This window comes from Gopherus flavomarginatus, chromosome 2 (assembly GCF_025201925.1).
Source record: "Gopherus flavomarginatus isolate rGopFla2 chromosome 2, rGopFla2.mat.asm, whole genome shotgun sequence".
NCBI classification, from domain to species: domain Eukaryota; kingdom Metazoa; phylum Chordata; order Testudines; family Testudinidae; genus Gopherus; species Gopherus flavomarginatus.
Window position 1 is genome coordinate 301,290,177 of NC_066618.1, and position 20,061 is coordinate 301,310,237.

Consider the following 20,061-nt stretch of genomic DNA (forward strand, 5'->3'; position numbering starts at 1 on the left):
GTCTGAAAAGCACCTATTACACATGTGTATTGAACAAACAACAGCATGACTCCTGCAATGAGCAGGGGAACTGATTCAGGGGGTCAGAGAGCATTTCACATACTTCCACCATTAGTTTTCTTAGCTGAAAAAAGGAACACCGTTTGTCAGATGAAATACCCTGAGTACTGCTAGTAATTTTTTTCCTATGTTCTGCCTCACCTGTGGTAGCGAATTCCTCACCTCTCCACGTGCACTTCGCAACTGATCGATCCTACAGTAACAATGTTCAAACTGAAACAGAAGTGCAAGAGGTTTATCTGAAACACAACCTCACTTTAATTCAAGATCCAGAAGACTAAAATGAAGATGAGGCCTAACACCTTGTAAACTGCATCATTTACTGCTAATTAACAGATTTCAGTTTTCAGGCTTAAAGGAAGTCAGGTTTTTTCAAGTCTTCCAATTTTAATGCAAGTTAGTCTTACTTAGTTACCTTTAAAAGTGACTCATTCCCAGAGTCTGTAGCTAAACAACTATACTGATGTATTAAAAGAATCAAAGTCATCTGAATACTGAACTTATGGGAGTTCTCTTCAGTATCACTAATTAGAACAGAGGTCTCTAAAACTTTGGTATACTGACGGGACCCTGCCAGGTGCACAAACGCAATACTTAATTTATTTAAGGTCAATCAGGTCACAGCCACTCCCATCCAGTCTGCAATGAGGACAGGACATTTGGATCACAATAGAGCACAGCATGCTGGGACTCATAGTTCCCAATGGGACGTGCCTTGTATTAAGGAGGAGGGTAACCACAGGCCGCACTGTGTAACAATATGGATCACATTTGACCCCCGAGCCATGCTTTAGCTACGCTTACAACAGATGAAAGAAAGAATAAAATGTACCAGAAAGTAAAATTCTGAATTTGGCTGACGAACTCGTGTTCCAGGCCTGATACCATTCCCTGCAGGATGTCCAAAGGTCACAGTATCTCCTTCCTGCAAGCTAACTGTACCTGAAAATTTAAAACAAAAATATTACACATCATAACAAACAATCACTCTTTTCAAAAATTCAGAACTATTGTTGGACGCATTACATCAGGAGATAAAGAAACCATAATATAAATGTTAAATAAGCATCAAATAAAGTGATCTATTATGTATATCCTAACACAGCGGTTGGCAACCTATGGCACATGTGCCAAAGACAGCACACAAGCTGATTTTTAATGGCATGCTGCTGCCTGCCGGAGTCCCTGACTCTGGCACCCCCACACGTACCCAGCCCCTCCTCCAATGCCCTGATAACTGCATCCCCCTCACATGCCCCCAGCCCTCTGCCCTGACTCTTGCACCCCTCCACATCCCCACCCCCACCCTGAGCACCAAACAGGAGCTCCTGCACCCCCTAGCCCAACCACATTCCCACCTGCACCCCTAGCACCAAACGGGAGCTGCCCAGGTAAGCACGCAACACCCAAACCTTCTGCCCCAACCCTGAGCCCCCTCCCTCATTCTAGCTCCTGGTCAGACCCTATCCCCAACCCCCAGCCCTGTGCTCAGTGCACTCCCACCCTCAGCTCAGTGCAGAGAGAGGGGAAGATAATGAGCCAGAACCAGATAGAAGGTAGGTACTCACTGTATGTGGGTAGGGCTGGGACCTCAGACCAGCAGCGGGCTGAGCGGGTCCAGCAGCCAGTACCCCAGCTGGCAGGAGCACGGGGATGGAACCCCTGAGCGGCAGCAGGCTGAGCCGCTCAGCCCACTGCTGGTCTGGGGCACCGGCCGCCGGCCCCGCACAGTCCGCTGCCGGTCTGCGGTTCTGGCTGCTGGCCCCTTGCCAGCCAGGGTCCCAGCCGCAGGCCCTACTCAGCCCGCTACCAGCCTATGTGAATGGAACCCCAGATCAATAGTGGGCTGAGCAGGCCGGCAGCGTAAGATCAACATTTTAATTTAATTTTAAATGAAGCTTCTTAAACATTTTGAAAACCTTGTTTATTTTACAATACAACAATAGTTTAGTTATATAATATATAGACTTACAGAGAGAGACCTTCTAAAAAATATTAAAATGTATTACTGGCATGTGAAACCTTAAATTAAAATGAATAGAAGAAGACTCAGCACAGCACTTCTGAAAGGTTGCTGACCCCTGTCCTAACATCTGATCCTTGAGAGAGGAACGCACAAGATTCCTCTAGATACCCTCGAACGTCTTCCTTCCACACTTACCATTGATTCTAACATCGTTCACATAAACACCTGTCAAGCTGGAATCCACAAGTCTGTAAGTATCATTGGTTCGAATCACTCTAGCATGAGTCCGGGAAATGTAATCTCTTCTCTCTGAAACTGGACAACTGACGAAATAGTCCACAACATCTTTGTTTCTTCCAATCAGGGTAACTGCCTTATAGAAACTTTAAACAAAGTTTAAAAAAAAAAAGTCAGATTTTTCTCTGTTACATATAGCTGCTTCTGCAGAAGTCTGGATTTCATGGAAAGCAGTGTGATTACAAGAGACTGGAGAAAACACCTCTCACTGTACCACAAATAGGTGCAGTAGAATTTCCAAGGTCTAGCAACTGAATTACAGTTGGAGTAATGTATCGTCATTTTCTGGTCACTACCAGAGACGATACATAGAGCAAAACTAACTCAGCATAGTAGGGAGTGGTTTCAGAGAACACAGGGCTCACATTTTCAGGAGTAACCAGTGATTATGGGCGTCTTGATCTTTGGGTGCCCAACTTGACACACATTAAAGGAGCCCACTGGGGGAAGAGGAGAGCAAGAGGTAATCTGTACTAAATCCACAGAATACTGTGAGGACTAAGTTACAGCTGATTTTATATAGCATTTTTATTAATGAACTAAAAGAAAAAGGAGGAGTAAACAGCTAATAAATTACATTCACGGGCAATAATAAAGTAGGAGGAGTCAAATACCACTCAGGGCACAGAAATAATCATAGAATATCAGGGCTGGAAGGGACCTCAGGAGGCCATCTAGTCCAACCCCCTGCTCAAAGCAGGACCAATTCCCAACTAAATCATCCCAGTCAGGGCTTTGTCAAGCATGACCTTAAAAACCTCTAAGGAAGGAGATTCCACCACCTCCCTAGGTAACCCATTCCAGTGCTTCACAACCCTCCTAGTGAAAAAGTTTTTCCCAATATCCAACCTAAACCTCCCTTACAGCAACTTATAATAATACAAAGAACCTAGAGAAATTGGAAACATAAGCAGAAAAGAAGAGATGTTCAATGTACACATCTGGGGGAAAATAATCAACAAAAAACCCACTGCACTGACAGTGCCAAGACTGTTCTGTTAAATATTCAAAGTGGCGAAGTCAAAACTGTCCAAGCAAGCTGTGAGAACCAAATTCGTGTAAGAGGAGCTGGTCAGACTTTTAGGTTGATCAGCTGGTATCCAATCTAGGCCCTCGAAAGGTTCTGGGACCCGTACTGCTTATTGAAATTTAATATAATTTATAAAATTGACAGAGTTACAAATCTCAGACTAAAATAAAATCAAGAAAACATAGGTAAGCTACTATTAATGATATTAAACTAAACTAAGAACATACTCTGTCAAATCAGACTCACATCATAACAAATTAGTCTCAATACTGGACACCATCTAGAATACGGACCATCACCACTCATATTTAACATGAAACACAGGCGTAAAATACGAATCCCAGCATGTCGTGTTCATTCTTGAGCAGAGCAGCCCAAGAGCTGTCTTACACAGTACTCACTGGATAACCTCTGCAACACCGGAGACAGAAGCTTTGCGGCCTATGCTGCGCAGGTGACACTGGTTGAGCCCCCCACCGTGTGTTTGGCAGATTGTTGCCATTTCAGAGAATACAAACTTGCTTTACATCTGGAAGGGAGAGAGGGTGGGAATAAATTAAAAATGAAGTGAATGAAGCATGTAAGTTTCACATTGCTCACAAAAACATTCCCACTTTATCTACAGCTCTTCAATGCATTTATCCCAGAAACTTCAAATATCACCATCCACAAAGTGAACCGAAGAAGCAGTCCAGGGTCAAAAGTGGAAGACCAAGTTCCATGGCCAACAAGTAAAGCGAACATAAATTTTTCTTTCTAGGTTCCCTCAGTTATATCGTGCTTTACATCCCAAGGATCCCAAAGGTTTAACAAATTATGTATAGGAAATACTGTGCCCATCATGGAAATATAACCAACCTTGGTATGGAACATCATAGATCTTGCACAGACCATTATACAATCATTATTAATTTTCTGGTCCTAAAAGAGAGTGTCCTTTCCATAGATTCCAAGACCAGAGGGGAACACTGTGGTCCTCTGGTCTGACCTGCATAACTAAGTCAGAAACCTTTCCCAAAATAATTATTAGAGCATAACTTTCAGATCAACATCCATTCTTGATTTAAAATTGCCAATGGTGGGGAAATCCACCACAACTCTTGATAAATAGTGCCAATGGTTAATTACCCTCACTGTTAAAAACAAAAAAACAGCCACCTTATTTCCTATCTGAATGTGACTAGCTTCAACTTGCACAGCCACTGGATCATGTTATACCTTTCTCGACTAGACTGAAGAGTTGATTATCCAATTTTTTTTCTCTTATGCAGATACATATAGACTAATCAACCCACCCCTTAACCTTCTCTGTGTTAAGCTAAACAGACTGAGCTCCTGGAGTCTATCACTATGAAGTGTAATTTTCCTGTCCTTTAACCTTCCTAATGGCTCTTCTCTGAACCCTCTCCAGTTCATCAACATCCATCTTGAACTGCAGACACCAGAACTGAACACAGAATTCAAGCAGTGGTCAAACCAGTACCAAATACAGAGGCGCTATTTTACCTCTCCTTCTACTCAAGATTTCTCTGCCTATGCAGCCCAAGATCACATTAGCCCTCTAGGCTACAGTATCACACTCAGAATTCATATTCAGTTGTCTATCCACCACAACCCCCAAATCTTTTCCAAGATACAGTCCCCCCCATACTGTATGTATGTATGGCCTACATTCTGTGTTCCTAAAGGTATACTTTTAAATTTAGCTGTATTAAAATACATTTGTTTGCTTGTGACCATTATATCAATCAATCCAGATTACCCTGTATCAGTGACCTAGCCTCTTCATTATTTAACCCCTTCCCCAATTTTTGAGTCATCTGCAAACTTTATCAGTGATGATTTTGTTTTCTTCCAAGTAATTCATGAAAATGTTAAATACCATAGGGGTCAAGAACTGATCCCTGTGGCATGCCACTAGAAACATACCTGCTCAATGATTCCCAGCTAGCCAGCTCCTAATCCATGTCATGTGTGCCATGTTAATTTTATATCATGCTAGCTTAATCAAAATGTTTTGCAGTACAAAGTCAAATGCCTTACAAAGATCCAAGTATGTTACATCAACACTATTTCTATTTCTTTTACTCACCAAACTTGTAATCTCAAAAAAAACTATCTAGTGTTATTTTCCATAAACTCATGTTGATTGGCATTAAATTGCCCTCCTTTAATTCTTTACCAGTTGAGTCCCATACCACCTGCTCCATTATGTTGAAACAACATTAGTTATTTAGGCCAGAAGAATTTGGCCAGACCACTGAGTTAACAAAAGAGCCACAGATCTTCAATGAAAACTGGACTAGATCTTGGTTTTATGTCTCATCTGACAGAAGCAGCTCACCAACTCTTAGCATCACACAAACTCAAGGACCAATCCAGATCTTACAAAGGCAAATGGGCATTTTGCCTACACAAGGCGTGAAGGACTGGTCCATACCTGGAAGTTCCATTGAATCAGCAAGTCTATAGTCCAACTATTCAGTCATTAAGAAAGGAGGGGAAAAAAATGCACCCCATACAAGCTTCCAAAAACTCATACTGATCTTTTAATCAATAACTTGTGACTAGTAGTTTATGTTTATCATTTACCAGTTTAAATCTGTCACTCTGAAGAGACTTTATATTCATTAAAAGCAGCAAAGAATCCTGTTATTATTAACTACATGAGCATCGGTAGTCACTGCCATCACAGTGATCTCTTGCCTACCAGCACATACATATTCCAGCATTTGGGTTAATGTCAACAACTCCTTATTCACCAGAAGAAAAAAACAGCAGCAAGGATTGAAGCTAGATCTAAAACCTGGTGCGTTAAGTCTGCACACTCCTCCAGCATCCTAGAAGTCCTTAAAACTTGTTACACTGGTACCCTCTCCCTCACCCCACCCCTGCTCTCTCCTGACGTCTGTTAGAAAGCTGTAAGCTCTCTGGGGCAGAGACAGTGTCTTCCTAATGGATGTGCTAGTTCAGTGCCTAGCACAACGGGGCCCCACATCCCAAATGAAGGCTTTGGTTGCTACTGCAATTCAAAATAATGTGGTCAATTTACATAGCATCGATGGTTTGAGATTATTTGCCGGAACTGGTCACCACTATAGGGGAAAGAGTCTGGCACTCTCTGGAGAACAGTGTTCATTTGTATGCACCCTGGGCAGGACATACAAGATAGAAGCCCAACTATCTATCCTGTTATTTCTAATCTCTACTGGCAGTATGCCAGAACTCCTTCCCCATAGAGTTATGGCACATGAAGGTCCAGACAAACCCAGAAAGCTGCCTTACATATCACTAAAACAAAAACTTTTGAGACATGTGGTAGAGCCCATCTTAGACCTGGTGGAATGAGATCTCTAGCTCATAGCATGCATCAGCTTGGACAGTTATTAGAATGGACATTAGGCAACCTCTAGCGTCGTCCATGCACAACAAATAATCTGGGTAATTTCTGAAGCTGGACAAAAGCAGCTCCTGCTCCACGGGGAAGAGGGGCAGCCCATGGCCCCCTCCTACATCTGTCTTTGTAGGTTTCCTGTTATGTTCTTACAAAACCACAAGCAGCAGAAGCTCTTAAGGGCTTGCTTAAAGCTATACTACCAATTGTATTCATGCTTTATCAAGAAAAGAGAGTTTGTTCCAGGTGAGAATCTTAGGTAGGGTTACTTGGTAGTTAGCTTTTGACCTCCCACTCCAGAAGTGGGTAGTGAGAAACAAGAGGAACCAAAAAGTTGAATTCTCTGTGGCAACTGAAATAGAAATATTCAAGTCCCTTGAGGGATTAGACACCCACCATTTTCGGTCTTGGATGGAGATGATAGGGAAGCTGGAATTAACCAAAGATTTTTTTGCCCATTCAAAAATAAAACAAACAAACCCACACCCTAATTTATTGGGAGGGCCACTCTGCCAGGTTGCTTTATCTAATGGATGTTGAACAAATGAGACACTTTTTTGATCTGGCGTTCTTCTTGGCCCAATGTCTCAGCCTCCAAGACTTCTTCCAAAAAATTTTAAGTCATTCAGAAGGAGAGAGCAAGAGAAGACTGATAGTGGTGCTACAGCATAATCTGATGAAAAGAACACAGATGGGAACCCTCTGGGATGGGGCTGTCAAGGATCTTTTCACCCTCCCAATCCTCTGAAAATCATGGTTAAAAAAAGTCAGCTGCCAGCAAGAATGTCTTGAGGTTCTTTTTCATGAAGGAGACCTTCTTTCTTCCCCTTCCAGATTAACATAAACTAATCCTGAGATACTAATAAAGCCAATATGCCCGTGGTTCATAAGCATATAGTATATTCACCACTGAAGAAATGAACAAGCTGATAAACACTAGGACCCAATCACCAGCACCAGCAACACAACATCATGAACAGAAAATCTAATATAGTGACATCAAGGCTTCAATTGCTCAGAGCATCTCACACAGGAGCCCCAGAGCCAGATGCCATCAATGCTAGAAACTCTGATATTAAGGTACTCACAACAGCAGATGTTGAAAATACTAGTATCAGTAAGAGTTCAGACAGCCAATCACAGTCATTGTAACAGACAAACCACTAAGGAGATTCTTGAGCTTAATGACTCCTCCTTTACCTCCACAACCCTCAGGGAGACAAGCAAAGCAGACTCTTTGGAAGACAGAGCAAGTTCACCATGAGAGCTCCATGGCTGAGGCAACACTTCAAGCAAAAGCCAACCCTGTCCAGATCATGACTGAGGTATCAGAGAATCACAGAATCAGAAGTGAAGGGCTGGAAAGGACCTTGAGAAATCTTCAAATCCATCCCTCTGTGCTGACACAGGACCAAGTAAACCTAGACTACCCGATAGGTGTTTGTCTAACCTGTTCATAAAAACATCCAATAATGGGGATTTCACAACGTCCTTTGGAAATCCATTCGAGTTTAACTACCCTTATAGTTACAAAGTTGTTCCCAATATCTACCCTAATTCTCCCTTGCTGTAGGCTTCTACCTTTGTGGACACAGAACAAGTGATCACCATCCTCTTTACAACAGCCCTTAACATATTTAAAAAAAAACAACAACCTATCTTTAGTCTTGAGAAAAAGGGTGAGGGGGGGATCTTGTAACAATTTTCAAAGTCTTCTTCATAGGTCAGATTTTCTAAGCCCTTTTTCACTTTTGTTGCTTTCCTCTAGACTCTAATTTAGCCACATCTCTCCGAAAGTGTGGTGCCCAGAATTGGATACAATACTCCCAGCTGACGCCTCACCAGCGCTAAGCAGAGTGGGAAAATTACCTCCTGGGTCTTACATAGAAACACTCCTATTAATACACCCCAGGGTAATAGTAGCCTTTTTCACAACTGCATCACATTAAATTTGTGATCCACTATAACCCCCAGATCCTTTTCAGCAGTACTACCACCTAGCCAGCTGTTTGGCTTTTGGGGGTTTTTTTGGCTTGTGCATTTGATTTTTCCTTTTTCAATGACAAGTGCAAACTACTACATTTAATTTCAACTTGATTTCAGATCAATTCTCTAATTTATCAAAGATCATTTTGACTTCTAAGCCTATTCTCCAAAGTGCTTGCAACCCCTTTCAATATAGTGTCATTTTATAAACAAATTCCACTCCGTTATCCAAGTCATTAGTGAAAATGTAGTACCAGACCCAGGATTGATTGCCACAAGAAACATCTTCCCAGTTTGGCCAGCGAACCACTGATAACTGCTCTTTCAGTGTGGTCTTTCATAAGCTGTGCACTCACATTATAGTAATTTCATCTAAACCCTATTTTCCTAGTTTGCTTATGCAAATATCATGTGGGATACTGTCAAAAGCCTTCCTAAAAATCAAGCTATATCATTTCTACTGGTTCCCTCCCATCCATTAAGCCAGTAACCCTGTCAAAAGAAGGAAATTAGGTCGGTTTGGAATGATCTGTTACTGACAAATCCATGCTGGCTATTTCTTATCACCCTGTTAATTTGTAAGCACACACAGATAATTGCTTAGTTAACTTAGATGGCTCCTTTCTCTCAGAGTCCCCTTATTAGTGTTAGTAGTCCATTGCTGACAAAGATGACAATATTGTTACAATTCTCATTTATGGCTACGCCTATCACTCCAAAGTCCGAACCCTGATGCAGTCGGCCATACCAAGGGCATGGGAAGTCCATATCTATGATTTTTGCTACGATGCAGCTATGTGGTGCCTTTCACTTGCAGCCTTCAGATTTCGTCTATCCCACTCAAACCTGTTAAATGCTGATCTTGCCAGAGAATGCCAGTGAATCCTGTTCTAAAGCATTTGCTTGAATTGAAACTGACACCAGATCACTAGAGACTGCTCTTCAGGTATTCTCTCTTTTGCCCTGACTCTGCTCCCCATACAAGATCTGTTTTGGGAGACAGTGGTCTTCCATTCTGATGACATGTTCGATCAACCCACACTGTACTCTCAGTAGCATTTCCTCAATGCTGGTTGTTTGCGCTCTCTCAGGACCTTAATATTGGTCACTCTGTTCTGCCAGCGAATGCTCATTATTGAGCGGAGGGAGCACATGTGAAATTGCTCAAGCTATGTAATGTGCTGTCTATGAAGAGTCCAAGTCTCAGATGCATACAGGAGAGATGTTAGAACCACAGCAGTGTAAATCTTCATTCTGGAGGAGACACAAATGTTGCGTTGGTTAAGGACTTTTGCTCAGAGTCGGTCAAGAACCTGCCTGGCTTTACTAATTCTGGAGGCAATTTCCTTATCAAGGGAACGGTCACTCAAGATGGTGCTACACAAATACTTGAACTGATCCATATTTTCCAGCTGCGTGCCTTGGATTAAGATGGCTGGTACTGGGGCATTGGAATGAGGTGCTGGTTGGAACAAGACCTCTGTCCTCCCAAGAGCGATGGTGAGGCCAAAGAGCTGGGATGCTTCAGAAAACCTATCAATGACGACCTGAAAGGTCGTCATGTCTATGACCATCAAGGCGCAGTCATCTGCAAAAAAGTGCCTCGACAAGAAGTTTCTAAAGTGTCTTGGTCTTAGAGCGGGATCCACCGAGGCAGCAGCAGATGTATATCCCCTGATCCAAGTCCCTAGGGACATGGCAGAGGACATACTAAAAGAACAACATTGGAGCAAGTACACAGTCTTGCTTCACTAGATTTGAGATTTCAAATGCATCAGAAGTCACTATTGGAGAGCACGTGCACAATCATGTGGCCATGAAACAGACAGATGATTTGTATAAACCTTCCGGGGCAACCCAGTTCATGTAGAATAGCCCATATACTCTCTCCATTGACTGTATCAAAAGCTTTGGTTAAGTCAATGAAAACTGCATACAGGTCCATGTTCTGCTCTAAACAAACATTTTTCCTGGACTTGCCTTACAACCAAGATCACGTCTGTAGCACTACAACCAGCTCTGAAACCACACTGCGCTTTTGGCAGATTCTCCTCAGATACGTTCACAATGAGTCTGTTCAGTAGAATGCAAACTAGTATTTTCCATGCTGTACAGAGAAGAGAAATGCCTCTGTTGTTTCTACAGTCAGCTTTGCTGCCTTTGTTTTTAAACAGTGACACAATAACATCATCGTTGAAGTCTTGTGGCATTTCTTCTTCCTCCCAAATGCTACTCAAAATGTTGTGAAATACTTCAATACCCTTTGGACCTGCTACTTTGTACATTTCTGCTGAAATACCATTTTTTCCAGATGCTTTGCCAGGGTTCAATTGTTTAATGGCTTTCATGACTTCAACTGATGGCGGGAGGCTGAGATCCTCTTTGATGGGTTTCTTGGGTAACTTATCAAGGACACACCGATCAACTGTGGATGGTCTATTGAGTAAACTATTGAAGTGTTCAGCCCTTAATAGTACCCTTGACATAAAACGCAATAGAATGGGATAATTAGCTAAGTCCCTGCATGCTGAGATGCTTTCAGGCACAGAGACCTTTCTTTGTTTGAAAGTTCTATGATGCAACCTTATCAAATTACATCCAGGACCCATCTGTCTGATGCGGAGAGAGGCCATTAGTCCTTGAATTTTAATAGTCTCCCCACTAGGTGTTTCTTGTCAGACCTCTCCTGACCATTATCAGACACTGTTTCTAGTGTTCGAATTTCCATTGCAGGAAGACTAGTCTCTCCTCTTTCCAGGTTTAGACTTGTTCCATTTGCTTTTACTGCTGTCTCACCTACCATATTTCAGATAGCCATGAAAAAAATATTTAGACCTATAATAAGGTCAACTATCCTTTTTCGCAGCTCTGGAAGTAGATGGGTTCAGTAAGGTCTTTTTTGATTTATCTGACAATTCCATCACCACTTTGTCTAACTGCTCCCAAGTAACTGACCTCTGAATATTTCAAAGCCGTTAACATATTTTTGGCATTATATCGCCCTTCCAGGCTCACAACCAGAGGTGCTGTCTGGTCATCACATTCACGTCTTCAGCACATGCCATGACCTCCAAAGCATCTCTGGTTGCATTGGCTATGAATGCTGAAGCCACTAAGATTTTCTTTAACTCCGAACCTAACTGCACTGATCTATCTTAACCTTTTTGGCAGTCCGTCTACCAAACTCAGTCCAGGCCAGTATGCTGCAACAGCGGAAGACCTCATAGAGGAAGATGCAGCCTCAAAAATACGTGTCAGTGGTATTTCCATTCTACAGTTGTTGGTTCTTTTGGGAAAAAGTCCCCTTCCATTTGGATAGCAGTATCTCTGACTAGTGCTGAAACTGCCCTATCCGCTTTGGGAGGAGACAAGCAGACAAGATCTGCTTATCTATAGAGCACTTTCTCCAGGCTTCCCAAAAAACTCTACAATCTCGGAGACTTTGACATTGTTTCCCTTTCAGACTTAATTACTTTTTCCAAAAAGATGTGAAGGGGAATGTGTGGTTCATATTCTAAACAGGCTGGGAATTTTATTTTTTTTTATTTTAATTTTTGTAATTTCTGTAGCAGTCTCCTCTTCTCCCTCCTAAGAATCTTTTCTAATGAGCTCATCTGATAGAATACCCAAGTACAGTATCTAATCACCTTTTGTAACATCTTCTCAAATGACTAAACTGGAAAAAAATTCCTCTTGCATCACTTCATCCTGTGTTTCAGACACTGAGATTGAGTTTTCTCTTGTGAAGATCTTGACTTTCCACTTGACTTCTCTCTCTCTTGGACTTCGATTTGAACAGATGTAACAGTCTTACCAGCCTCTCCTTGTTTTGTCTGTGACAGATTCGGCCAGTCCTGCTTATGGGTTCCCTGTACATCAAAGGGCAGCAACCTGGGGTAAAGAGCTCTCTCCATTTTTCCACTGTTCTTCGAGGCATTCACAACCTGACTGTCAGACTCCCCACACGTGAGGAACCAACTCCTGGGACAGGTTAAGATGGCCAAAGTAAAACCTTTCTGACCTTTCAGATGAGACAGCTGGAGTGCACAATGCACACACCATTCCTTCTCCATCCTCCAGGAGGGATACAGAGCAGGAGGAACATAGCTCTGGTCTTCCATTTGGACCTTTCTCTACCATCCTCCTAGTCTGAGCTGCCAGGGGGAAGGGGTTACAGTAATTCCAGGCAGGAGACAAATCGACTCTTCAGCGTGTGTGTTTGTTTTGCTTTTTAGTTCTCTCTCTTGTAGTAGATGCTACAGAAGGCAGAACAAAACTAAGGAGTCTCCAGAATGTGGGGACTAGCCCCATATCAGCTGTCCAAGCAGCTCTGAGGACCCACAGTGAAGACCTGAGGCCACACCCCTGAGAGAGAAGAGGTGACACAGATCAAAAAAAGAAGAGAAGGAGACAGAGCAATTGCCACACCTGGGTAGACCTATGTCCATCTAGCTCAGTTTACTGTCTCTGAAGTATCAGAGGAAAGTGCAAGAAACTCCAAAGTGGGTAACTTTATTCACTGTATTACAGCAATGCCCAGCAGCCCCAGTTCATCAGACCTCATACAAACAGGCAGAGTCTCAGCCCCAGAGCGATGACGATCTAAATACCCAAGACAAACAAGGAGGCGAGAAGAAGTTTCTTCCTAACCCCAGACACTCAGCGGCTGGCTGAGGCCGCACAAGAGGGGTGAGACACCTCGCACTGAAGCATGACCCGTTTCACGGCTGTTTAATGAAGGAACAGGCAAGCGGTCCACGAGCCAGGCAGTGGCTCCCAGCCTGCAGCCGCAGAGCCAGCCGGTCAGATGGCTCCGTCTGCTAAAGTCACATTAGGAGAAGTTAAAATCTCATAAAACTTCCCCAACAGTCACTTTCCGAGCTCGGAGCGGCAGCGAGGCACCTGCTCACCCCTCCGGGGCCAGGCACCGCTCCCCCCCGCAGCGCCGCGCCCGCAGGGCCAGGCCCCTGCGCGGGGTCCCCGCACGCACCGCGCGGGGCAGCGGCCCCGGAAACACTGAACTGCGCCAGTGACGTGCCACCCTCGGGGCGCGCCCCCGCCCCAGCCAGGCCGCGGGCAGCCCGCGCCCCGCCCCGCCCCGCGCCCCCCAGCCAGCGCCTCCCGCGGGCGCGTCTCACCGGACCCAGCTGGCGGCACTTTCCCGCGCTCCGGCCTGTCTCGGCTCGCGCCTCAACCGCTCAGCGACCTACCCCGCGCCCGCCCCGCTCGCGGCCCGCCGCCCACGTGATCCCCTCCCGCCAGCGCACCGCGCGTTGATTGGCTGCTGGGGTTTGGGCGGGGCGGGGCGCCGGCGGGGGGAATCGAAACTGAAAGGCGGCAGCGGGCTGCGCTCTCGGGGGGTGGGGCTGGCGCCTCCGAGCCACGCCCCCTTGGGGGGGCCCGCGCTCAGCCACCTTCAGAGCAGCGTCACCCCCCCCCGCAGAGCCCCCCCACATCACCCCACCCCAGAGCCCCCTCCGACCCCTCCCCCCACATCACCCCGAGCCCAGAGGCCCCTCCGACCCCTCCCCCCACATCACCCCTGACCCCCACATCACCCCCACCCGAGAGCCCCCCTCCGTCCCCTCCCTCCACACCACCACCTGCCCCAGAGCCCCCCTACCCCCCACATCACCCCTGCCCCAGAGCCCCCTCCGACCCCTCCCCCCACATCACGTCCTCCCCCCACACCACCACCTGCCCCAGAGCCCCCTCTGACCCCTCCCCCCACATCACCTCCTCCCCCCCACACCACCACCTGCCCCAGAACCCCCTCTGACCCCAGCCACATCTCAGCATTAGAGGGGGAGGGATAGCTCAGTGGTTTGAGCATTGGCCTGCTAAACCCAGGGTTGTGAGTTCAATCTTTGAGGGGGCCACTTAGGGATCTGGGGCAAAATTAGTACTTGGTCCTGCCTAGTGAAGGCAGGGGGTGGACTCAATGACCTTCTGGGTCCCTTCCAGTTCTAGGCAGTTGGTATATCTCCTATTATTATTATTTATCACCCTCACCCTCCACATCACCCCCTGCCCCAGAGCCCATCTGACCACCAACCAGGCCACCCCTTCCCCCACATCATCCCCTGCCCCCAAGCAGCCTCTGAGTCCCACCCCCTACCTCATCTCAGCATCACCCACACCCCCCTCAGGCACAACTCCTCATATCTCACCCTGTGATCAAGTGATAGAGTAATTAATTAATTAATTAAAATAGCAATAAAGATGAAATGGGTTCCTTGAAATGATTAAAGATTGAATGCTTTCTGGTTATACGAAGACTAATAAATATTTTAAGATGCCAAGCGTTACATTAAAATGGCTGTTACTTTTTTCCCTGATCTTTCTGGCACATTTATTTAACTACTAACCATTTCTTACTTTGAACTGTCTGAAGAATTTGTGAAATCCACATTTCAAAGCATGGCCAGAGCAGTCATGGGGATACATGTTCAAAAGGACAAAGGGCAGTTACGTGTCTCATGCCCCATTTTTCCCAAGTGGTACCCTCTAGAGTAGCTGCTGCGCCACTCCACCCATTTCACCACTGCCCACTCCCTAAAATTACCAGCCCCCAGAGCAAACACTACCCCCAAAGACCAACCATGCAGACACTGTCACACCCCACAACCATGTCAGGGCATAGATTGTACTACTGCCCCTCTCCAGAACTGATGGTCTACTAGTGCTTCTCTGCATGCTTTTGAGAGGGAATAACAGCACCCTTCCAGGGATCTAATCCTGAGAAAAAATGCTGAGGTCCAGCACTGAAAGGCCATTCACTCCTGGTGTAGCTCCATTGATTGCATTGGGGTTACAGCAGGGATGAACATTGCCCAAGATCTAGCACCTCAACAAGCCTCCACTGTAAACTCCACTCTCCCACTGGTCAGGGTATGTTTTCATCCTCACTCCTGAAGGTGCTGCCTCTCCGGCTGCCCTATGCTTCTCCTTCCTACATACGGAAGCAGGGATGGGAGCAGAGATTAATTTCCCACATATTGCTACACCCCTTTTGCTGATGGAACTAGGAGTTTGGTACACAGCTATATCCAATCAATGGTTCTCCATCACATTTCAAGAACAGGGAAGAGGAGACAGTAATGGAGTCTGAAGCTATTGACTAGAACAATTCCAATTCCATTTATTATTTCCCCGGTGCGTTTTGTTTTGCGGGGCTTGCTCCACCCAGATGGTGTATAACTCAGCTGGACCTCCCATCTTTACCATATATATAGACTATAGTTTATTTAGTTTCCTTATAGCCAGACCTAGAAGAGCCTGTTAACATTCTGTATTCAGTGGCCTCTGCTAATTATCAAGTCTAGGAGTCCGGTCGATGCAAAGCCATCTTGGCTAGCCATGTCTTCAGGGATAGCTATCTGCAAGTGAGAACTTTGGGATGAAATATTTCTGGACTTTCTGATGCATGGAGATGAATGTATTTTGTGAAGCTGGCATGTCAGAATCAGGTGGAAATGGGTTCACGTTGATTCTTGGCATTGGCAATTTAATAGCATGTACAAATCCCGTCAACAAAGGGAGTGGAAAAATGCGCGGAAGGTAGAAACCTGTGTTTGAAGGGAGAAACAAAAATACATTAAGAGAAAGAATTTTTAAAAATGCAGTAGTTCTGAATAGCGCTCTGACTGCTATTTCTTTCCGTCATGTGTGTTCTTAACCTATGGCCAAACTAGATGGCTGTGTGTTACCCAAATGTCGTATGTTCATATATACATTTATGATGTATACCCAAGACTGCCAATTGTGCACCTAATGGGACTGCATTTTCACACAAGAAATGACTGTCTAAAGGACAGCACATAACATAAAAATAGCCAAACTGGGTCAGACCAATGGTCCTTCTAGCCCAGTAACCTGTCTTCTGACAGTAGCCAGTTCCAGATATTCAGAGGGAATTAACACAACAGGGAAATTTCAAATCATCCATGCCCTGTTGTCCAATCCCAGCTTCTGGCAGTCGGAGGTTTAAGGACACCCAGAGAATGGGGTTGTGTCCTTGACCATCTTGGCTAATAGCCATTGAGGGACCTATCCTCTATGTACTTATCTAATTATTTGCTGAACCCAGTTATACTTTCGGCCTTCACAACCTCCCCTGCCAACGAGTTTCACAGGTTGACTCTGTATTGTGTGAAACACTTCCTTTTGTTTGTTTTAAACGTGCTGCCTGTTCATTTAATTGAGTGACCCCTAGTTCTTGTGTTACAAGAAAGGGTAAATAACACTTCCTTCTTCCCTTTCTCCACCCTAGTCATGATTTTATAGACCTCTAGCATATCCCCCCCTTAGTCGTCTCTTTTCCAAGCTGAAAAGTCCCAGTCTTATTAATCACTCCTCATATGGAAGCTGTTCCACACCCCCAATCATTTCTCTTGTTCTTTTGCTGTCCCTTTTCCAATTCACACATATATATATTTGGGATAGGGTGACCAGAACTGCACACAATATTCAAGATGTGGGCATACCGTGGATTTATATAGTGGCATTATGATATTTTCTTATTCTCTCTCCTTTTCCTAATGGTTCCTACTATTCTCTTGGCATTTTGACTGCCACTGAACCTTTCTTGAGCGGTAACAGCTAATTTAGACCCCATCATTTTATATGTACAGTTGGGATTATGTTTTCCAATGTGCATTACTTTGCATTTATCAACATTGAATTTCACCTGCCATTTTGTTGCCCAGTCATTTATAAATCCACCCTGGCCCCTTCTGCCTCAGCTGGGCTTCCTTATACAGTCACAGGATTGCTGATTCCGCTCAGCTCTGGCCTGTTGGGTTAATTAGCCCCCTTCTCAATCTACATTAACCCCTTTCAGGGCAAGTAAACACCCAATCACAAATACTGACATGGCTTTCAGGGAGACCTCTCAGTTTGGCAGTACTGAGCTGTCATGCTCCCAGACGCGGGCAACCTAGTCTAGTGCTTCCCCAGACAGCAGGCTGATGACCAGGCTCAGTTTTGCACAATCAATGTTACAGGATTGAGCCTACAACATGAATAGGAGACACCACTGGTTTATAAATCCCTGGAATCACTGGCAATGACCATCAAACCATTCCAGCAGTGGTACCTGGGAACAGGGCTGCATGAGCCCTGTCTGAAGTGCAGCATTTTCTGCACACAACTGTGTGATTTGCTCTTGCACGAGCTGGTTCTCCAAGGTCAGCTGGATGACCCTGGTCTGCAGGGCTGAGTTGTCTGCCTGAAGATGGATGGCCCACTTGAGTACATCCAGTGCTCCTGAAGGGTTAGCGAAGTCCTTTCTACTGACCAGACCCATTCCTGTAGCCTCAGTGGTCCATGCAAGCTGGGGCATTGGTGGTATGACCAAGCGGTCGGAGAAGGAGTCAGGAGGCAAGATGGGTCAGACCCCAGGAGGTCAGAGTCCGAGGCAAACGAGAGAGCAAAACTGAGGGTCAGATGTATGGAGGCAGACGGGGTCAGGTTACCAGGAGATCAGTAGCAGGCAGTAGGAGCAGGTATCACAGGGGAAGCAGCCCTAAGCAGGGAGAATCCAGTTGCACGGACTTCCTGTTCCTGTGTTTGAGTTAAAGAGAAGTTGGGGACCAGTTAAGACCCCCAATGTCCAATCAATCAGATCCCTGGACTGGAGTGTTCTGTCAGAGTTCAATTGCTTTAGTTGGGAATTGATCCTGCTTTGAGCAGGGGGTTGGACTAGATACCTCCTGAGGTCCCTTCCAACCCTGAGATTCTATATTCTATGATTCTATTCCAGCAGCAGTTAGCAGGTCACTTGGGTGACAAGTGGGAGTGACTAGCCCCAGTGGACCAGGGCTCATGATCCATGGTTCCTGACACTATCTTAAGTAATTTTGTATCATCTGCAAATTTTCCACCTCACTGTTCACCCCTTTTTCCAGATAATTTATGAACATGTTGAATAGCACTGATCCCACTACAGATCCTTGAGGAACACCACTATTTATATCTCTCCACTGTGAAAACTGACCGTTTATTTCTGCCTTTTGTTTCCTATATTTTAATCAGTTACTGATCCATGAGAATATCTTCCCTCTTATCCCATGACAGCTTACTCTGCGTAAGAATCTTTGCCCTTGTCAAAGGCTTTCTGAAAGTCCAAGTGCACTGTATCGACAGGATCACCCTTGTTCACATGCTTGTTGATAAGCTCAGAGAATTCTAATAAATTGGTGAGGCATGATTTCCCTTTACAGAAGCCACGTTGATTCTTCTCCAACCTTCATGTTCATCTATGTGTCTGATAATTCTGTTCTTTACTATAGTTTCAACTAATTTGCTTGGTACTGAAGTTAAGCTTACCAACCTGTAATTGCAGGATCACCTCTAGAGCCTTTTTTTAAAAGTTGATGTTACATTAGTTATCCTCCAGACATTAGGCACAGAAACTGATGTAAGCAAGAGGCTACATACCAGAGTTAGTAGTTCTGCAATTTCATATTTGAGTTCCTTCAGAATTGTTGGGTGATACCATCTGGTCCTGGTGATTTATTATAGTTTAATTTATCAATTTGCTCCAAAACCTCCTCTACTGACACCTCAATCCAGATCAGTTACTTAGAACTGTCACCTAAAAGAATGGCTTGGATGTTGGAACCTCTCTCACATCCTCTGCAGTGATGGCTGACGCAAAGCATTCATTTAGCTTGTCTACAATGGCCTTGTCTTCCTGGAATGCTCCTTTAGCAACTTGATCATCCAGTGGCCCCACTGTTTGGCAGGCTTCATGCTTCTGATGTACTAAAAATAACTGCAGTTAGATTTTGAGTCTTTTGCTAGTTGCCCTTCAAATTCTTTTTTGGCCTGCCTAAGTTTATTTTACATGTGACTTGCCAGAGTTTATGCTCCTTTCTCTCTTCCTCAGTAGGATATGACTTTCCATTTTTAGAGGATGTCTTTTTGTCTCTAACCACCTATTTATTTTACTCTTTTGCTTAGCCATAGTGGCATTTTTTTGGTCCTCTTACTGTTTTCTATATTTGGAGTATATGTTTACCTTGAACCTCTATTCTGGTGTTCTTAAATAGTTTCCATGCAGCTTGCAGGCATTTCACTTCTGACTGTACCTTTTAATTTCCATTTAACTAGCATCATCATTTTTGTGTTAATCCCCTTTCTGAAGTTAAATGCTACTTCATGGTTGGCTTCTTTGGTATTTCCCCCCACAAGGATGTGAAATGTAATTACATTCAGGAATGGTTTCAGAAATAAGAGGATAAGCATTGCATGCATGCTAGTATCTAATAGGTCACTGTCCAACCTAATACGACACTAACACTGAGATGATGCATTTGCTCATGT

General features: G+C 44.6%; 2 protein-coding genes across 8 annotated transcripts in view; both read right to left on the minus strand.

The window, feature by feature from the left end:
• NUGGC (nuclear GTPase, germinal center associated) overlaps positions 1 to 12,898 on the minus strand; it is an 89,661-nt gene extending 76,763 nt beyond the window's left edge. For 2 of the 7 annotated variants that reach the window (XM_050939286.1, XM_050939280.1), the window contains exons 1-5: positions 12,755 to 12,883; positions 3,755 to 3,882; positions 2,222 to 2,409; positions 893 to 1,002; positions 202 to 273 (exon numbers count right to left, since the gene is read on the minus strand). Coding sequence is in view for 6 of the 7 variants with exons in the window: in XM_050939280.1 (XP_050795237.1) it covers positions 202 to 273; positions 893 to 1,002; positions 2,222 to 2,409; positions 3,755 to 3,855 (471 nt within the window). In the remaining variant the exon portion in view is untranslated. Of the gene's footprint in view, positions 1 to 201; positions 274 to 892; positions 1,003 to 2,221; positions 2,410 to 3,754; positions 3,883 to 12,754 lie in introns of all 7 variants that reach the window. The other 5 variants (XM_050939283.1, XM_050939284.1, XM_050939281.1 and 2 more) reach the window with 4 other exon arrangements.
• Positions 12,899 to 15,875: 2,977 nt separating this feature from the next.
• WDR97 (WD repeat domain 97) overlaps positions 15,876 to 20,061 on the minus strand; it is an 88,144-nt gene continuing 83,958 nt past the window's right edge. Inside the window, exon 30 of the mRNA XM_050939482.1 lies at positions 15,876 to 16,301. Within this exon, the coding sequence (XP_050795439.1) occupies positions 16,099 to 16,301 (203 nt within the window). The 3' untranslated portion in view covers positions 15,876 to 16,098. The remainder of the gene's footprint in view (positions 16,302 to 20,061) is intronic.